At 38.6% G+C, this 6,135-nt stretch overlaps 1 protein-coding gene across 1 annotated transcript; it reads right to left on the reverse strand.

Moving 5' to 3' along the window:
• Positions 1-292: 292 nt before the first annotated feature.
• LOC113206118 (VWFA and cache domain-containing protein 1) lies at positions 293-5,983 on the reverse strand. Its single transcript, XM_026422045.2, has 13 exons — positions 5,077-5,983; positions 4,857-4,989; positions 4,282-4,775; positions 3,967-4,203; positions 3,742-3,891; positions 3,472-3,662; positions 3,195-3,390; positions 2,859-3,105; positions 2,107-2,776; positions 1,782-2,020; positions 1,514-1,659; positions 1,177-1,428; positions 293-1,089 (listed from the first exon to the last, which is right to left on the reverse strand). The coding sequence occupies exons 1-13, from the start codon at positions 5,681-5,683 to the stop codon at positions 773-775; spliced, it is 3,879 nt and encodes a 1,292-aa protein (XP_026277830.1). The 5' UTR covers positions 5,684-5,983; the 3' UTR covers positions 293-772.
• Positions 5,984-6,135: the final 152 nt, after the last annotated feature.

Here is a 6,135-nt window from a genome sequence, read left to right on the forward strand (position 1 = left end):
GTATGAGTATGAAGGTCTCCAGAATTGGTTTGCTTCTAGTGGGTTCATGCAAAATAAATATGCATATTCTAAAAATTAAAGCAATACAATTTGTGTTCCAGTCTTAGGCAAGAAGAGTTTCTTCTTTTTCTTGGCAGAAACAGTTGTGGAGTTGAAATTGAGGCACATCACAGCTCACTTCTGTTTAAGTCTCTCACATCAGCTGAACACAAATTAAGGGTAGTTGGTTAGCTGAATCAGCTATTGAAGTAAGTACCATTGGCCTTCAGAAAAAGTACATACAATCGGGAGATAGATTATGGTCCTTTTTTTATTTAGACCTACTTTATGACAAAGAAAAAATTAAATTGACCAAGTTTGCTGGTAGTTTTTACAAAACACTAAAGGAAATACTGTATTGAAGACATGCAGTCTTGATCAGTCTCAAGTTATCTTAAAATTATTATATGGAAGTAGTCAGGTACATTATATTATTGGCATGTTATTAAAAGTCCATCAAATAATGGAAAAACAAAGTTAAAACTGTACAATAAATACACAATTAAAATACTCAGTAATTAATTGTGGCTAAAGGCCATACCAAGTAACTACCAGCGTTAAAATAGCAAGCACTTATTTAAAAAATGGAGTAACCAAAAAGTTGTGCCAATACACCTACAAAAAGTTCAGCTGTAGGAAAATGCAGATAATACCTAGCTCAAAAAAATGGAAGATGTGAGGACAACAGTAATTAAGGTATAGACAGATACAAGATGCAAAAAGACAATAAAAATTAAATATCAACCATATGAACTGTCACTGGAGCTAAAACTTGATGTGACAGCATTAAAGAAGTTTGAGGTGGGCTATCAGATGTAGCATTAGGGGAGATTGACTGAGACATAAGGTGTGATACAGAGCGCTTTGATGGTGAACAAGCTCCTAAAATGAGAGGTTCTGCTGAAGCTAGAGTTTCAGAATCGTCATGAGGAGTCATGGTAGAATAACCATGATCACTGTCACCTCCAGCAGGTCTCTTATACCCAGTGTTTACTCGATATGGTGAAATAGGAGTGATACCATCGATATGTAAAATTTGGTTGCTGTGGCCTGAAAGTTATAATTTCCAATATTAAAGAAAGTATATGAAATAAAATCTGATCATCAAAAATAACATGATAAAAATAATATGCTTACCCTTAATAGCACTATCTAAAATATCTGCATCATCTGGCTCATTATCTAATTGTGACATGCGAACTCCTGTATCAGGCCCTGAGCTGAGGTAGGCATGTGCCAGTCCATGAGCCTGGGTCCCATTGCTATGCTGGCGATAGCAATATAGCATCAGTACAAAAGCTAATCCTAGGAAAAAGCCTAGAGTACCTCCAGCCACAGGTCCCATAGTTGGAGTGCTTGGTAACATTCCAGACCCAGATGGCCGTAAACCTAGTGATTAAGAGAAGAAAATTTATAAAAGTATAATACGATTTAAATTAGATAGATTGATATTGTGCTTTCATCTAGTCCTTACTTGAGGAGCTTTCCCCATATGGTGTTCCTGCATTCCTTACACCATTAAAGCACTTGAGAAATTGAGTGCAAAAGGGGACTTCTAAAGGTGTCTCACCATCACTGCTGAGTTGACACCACTCACAACCAAGGACACCTCGACATTCACTGCAAAAACCATGACAAGTGAGCTGATTAAAATCACTTTATAAGAACATATTGAGGACATGCAATTGAGCCCTAAGATCAAGTAGACAGAGGCGCACCCCTGCACTGAAAGTTTAACTAACCTGTGAGACTGAAAAGATTCACAATTGACATTGACTGAGGAGCAGATTGGCATGTTGCTAACAGAGGTAGAAACATACACAGGAGGACGTTGAGTTTCTGGGAAATTAGAGCAGCTGGGATTGCTAGCCTCAGCTGCCTGCAAGTCACCCGTACAGTAATTAATTCCCAGTGGACACTCACAAGGGCATTCACATTCTGTTTGCTCCACACGGGCACAGTTCAGACAGTTTCTGTCCTCCTATTAGAAAAAAAAAATCAGGTTATTTATAACTATTAAAAAAAAAGAAATAAGAAAATACTTTGACTTTTATGAGTTGGACATACAGTGCTGCAGGGACAAAAAGCAGTAGTGACATCACATGTCTGATTGACCACTCCGAGGAACACATTTGTGCCTGACAGGGCTATGACCTGGTACTGAACGCAGTGCTCTCCATGAACTAAATTTGTCAAGATTCCTGAAACGCTAGTATTAAACTGATAGAAGCGTTGCATAGTGCGGTCAGAGAAGTTATTACATACTCTCTTTGTCACAAAGCCCTTATGGCTGAGAATGTCATGGGCTAACAATGATTCCTTGTGAGTGATGTGCTGTTGTTCTAAAGGTTGCCTTCCACTAGTCTCAGTCAAACTTGGGTGGGCAATTAGGTAACCCTTGTCATCCATCAAAAAACACTTGATGTTCCTTTCTTCACAAAATGGCATAGTGTCAAGCAAAAGTTTGTACAGATAGCCCATAGTAAAATCAACTCCAATAACAGCCACAACTGCGTCATTTGAACTGTGTAGCGCAGCTGGCCGTCCCTCAAATATAGTATGACTGAGAGTGACAATGTAACCCGCACCTCCAACATCTAGATAAGGTGCAGTTAGAACTACCCGTCCTGGGAATTCCATGGCTCGAGTGTACCAATGACGACGAGTTGGATCAAAACTGTCCTCAATTGGAGAACTAGGATAGGAAACAAGTACACCACTAGGAGTTGCAACATAACTGAAAAATGAAGGAAAGGTATAGATGATTTCCAATTACAAGCCAAGATATTACCAAAAGTTATGTATGATTTAAAACATACCGACGAACTGTGTATTTTCTCAGTTTTCCTCTCAGCTGTTGCTGTTTCCAGTGCTGAACAACACCTGACACAGCACCTACATCATCCCTGACACCAGGTTTCAAACCAGGATTGGCTAGCACTCGTGACTGATCATGGAGGTAGGCCATGTAACTTTCAATCATTTGGGATGACTGAGAGTTAGTCCCTTCTAAATAGTTATATGGTGATTGAAAACAAGAGGCCGAGAGAAAAACAGAACCTACATCTGAAAAGCAAAATAGGTAGAACATTTAATAATTTGTAAAAATAAAAAAGTTTTAGTGCAGTAGTACTGATACAGTTTGAAAAACAAACCAAAAGAAGATGGGAGCCTTAAGTGTCTACACATTGAGTATTTGTCCATATGTTGAAACTTGTGGTACACAATGTTCATATCATGGTGTAAGGGTACAGACTGCAGGTGTGATGGTTGCTGACCAGTCTCTTGATGCACAGATACCAAAACAGCAATGTATGGACCAGATTTCAGATGTCTCCAAGTATAAGAATACTTAAAAGAAGATAAGAACATGAATAAATATTTTGAGTCAGAAAATAATGACTATCATAGGTTTCTATGAACTTTACTCACAGAGATAGAAACAAGATGTCCTTGAGAAGAAATTTCTGTTTTTATAATTTTATTGCCATTAGTTTCATTAAGGATTTTTTCCCGCACTGAATCAAAGCCAGGTTTATTTTCAAGGTATTTGATATCTGTAGCCATTGGCTGCTCATAGGAAAACGTTGGTCTGGATAGTGATGGATGCATTAAAGTGTATCCTATAAGAAATATTTTCTGTGAATAACAATAGCAAATTTACAAGTAACAAGAAACATCAAATTCAAATTCAGTACATACCCTCTTTGTTGATGAAAAAAGAATATGATTTTGCATATGTGTTGAAGTAAGTAATATTTTCAACAACCTCACTAAGAGATAAATCTATTCCAACAACACCAACAATACGTCCAGAAACCTCACATGGTTGAGCAATACTTAGTACCATTGCTGTAAGTTAATGAATCCTTAGTAGCAAAATCAAATTCATTATTGGATTCTTCATTTAAATGAACTGAAACTTACCTTTGCTAACTGAATCAAAATCTGGAAGGAAAAATAAGGGGGCAGTCTTGTGCCCTGAAACTGGTAAACCAGAGAGAAGTTGTCCGACCATTGGACCAAGATTTGAAGTGGTATTAGCAGACACTAGAATACCGGGAGAAATTCTCGTATCCCTTAAAATTGAAATATTATACTTGCTGAAATTTTGGCTAGCAACGTCCTGCAGAAAATGCTTCTCCAACATCAAAGGTTTTCCATCTGAAATTAAGGTATAATTTTCAATTTGCAGAATTAAAAGAATTAATGACCTAATTTTTTAATAAAAGCCTAACTCACCATCAATAAGCGCACAGGTGTTAATAATGACATCATGAGGTGTGGCCTCCCTTCCTTCTGCTATAGTTTGAAGGACAGTCTTTAATTCAGTCAAAGAGGACAGGAGTCCTCGGCTGAGGTACACAACCAGGATTGGAGCAGTGGCATTAGAGGGTACAGAGTTGGCAATAATTTCAAATACATTTTTGAATCCAAGAGAATGATTTGTTGGTCCCTTGGATCTTGTCAAACCATCAATATAGCGAAGCAAGTGATACTTTGTTTCATGAGTGGCCAGAGGAAGTGAGTGCTGAGTACATCCATCATTCATTGGAAGAAGAGCATCTTCCGCCAACCCAATTAATCCCACATGGTCATGATGAGAAAGAGTCTCTATGACACTGCGAGCAAGGACCTTGGCTAGCTCTAACTGGGTGACACTGACTGACCGCCCATAATCAATCATGATGATAACTCTTTTAGTATCTGGAGAAGTGGTAGCCAAGAAAATACTCCTACATTTAAATAAAACAGAACAATTAAAATCAGGATTTACAGCCAGACAAAGTCATAGAAAAAAACTCTTTGACTCATACCTTAAGCGAGTTTCATCAAATGTATTACAAGGCATATCTTGGAGAAGGTGATCACTGCTGCTAGAGAATCCAGTACCAGCCATGAGATATTGTAATTTTAATGATGGAGCCAGTCTTGAGTTTTGAACAAAAACTGAGAATTGAAAAAGAGGTTTTATTCAATAATTTATGAGAAATTTTCATTTTTAAATCACCAAGCTAAGTCAAAAAAAATATTTACCACTAGTCAGGTTGAATCCATGTCGGGGGCCAGGATGACCAAGCCTCCTGATTGGTCTGGTATATCGAACATCATAGTATTCATCTCTTATTGAGTTCCTGAAACATGGGTGTGCTGCAGAGGGCAACTGTGTAGGGCCCATTACTCGCTCATGAATGGCATTTTCAACCGCACTGCGAGTCTTTGACAACAGGTTCAAGTTCTCTTGCAATTTTCGATCAATACTTGATGCAATATTTTCGACTCTCTTTTCATCAGTACTCTTAGTAGGTTCAAACTCAAGGTTGTCATATATTTCTTGCAACACAAGAACTCCTAATTCTTTATTGCACACATCTCTTAAGCAAGATGCAATGTTAGGAGCTACATCTTGCAACAACAATCCATCAATAGAACTCGGAGAGACTTCTTCTTTTATTTTGTCCAGGCTTAAATCTACATTCACATCTGGTACCACTTGTAAATTCCCTTCAAATTTGGTGCTTGGATAAGAGAACAGGTTTGTGCCGTTGCTCAGTACAAGACTGTAGGAGCCTGAAGAAGCTTCCACAAGGCAAAACACAACAGCACATGATATAAGGTGTTGCCACCGCCAGCGCCGGTCCATTTTTCAGGTCAGAAAGAGTTATGGGGCTCAAAAGAGAATATTACATTATGAAATCTGGAGTGTCTAGTGACACTGGAGGTTAGAGAGATGCCTGCTATACTTTCCAGCCTCATCATTTTAAGCAACTGTGGTGCTTTTATCCACTATACCCACACTAAAGCGCCGCACCCGTGATAGGCACATGCCGGAACGGATATCAGGCGAAGAAAAAACGAATCTGGTCAGATTGCTACGATGAATCAAATTGTAAACAAATAGCAGCATCCAGGCCTTTGGAGTCGAGGTCCAAGTCCACATTCAAATACTGCGCCGATGCGAGCATTCCGATTCAGAATTAACGTTCAGAAGAAGCCATCAGAGCGAGGCTAGGCTGAAGTGGTATGAGAAATTTACAAGTCATATTTTAGTCACGTGATAATGACGTCATTTCCTCCAGCGGAGCTTGTAGATGT

Source organism: Frankliniella occidentalis, unplaced genomic scaffold (genome assembly GCF_000697945.3).
Source record: "Frankliniella occidentalis isolate FOCC.00 unplaced genomic scaffold, Focc_3.1 Scaffold60, whole genome shotgun sequence".
NCBI lineage: Eukaryota > Metazoa > Arthropoda > Insecta > Thysanoptera > Thripidae > Frankliniella > Frankliniella occidentalis.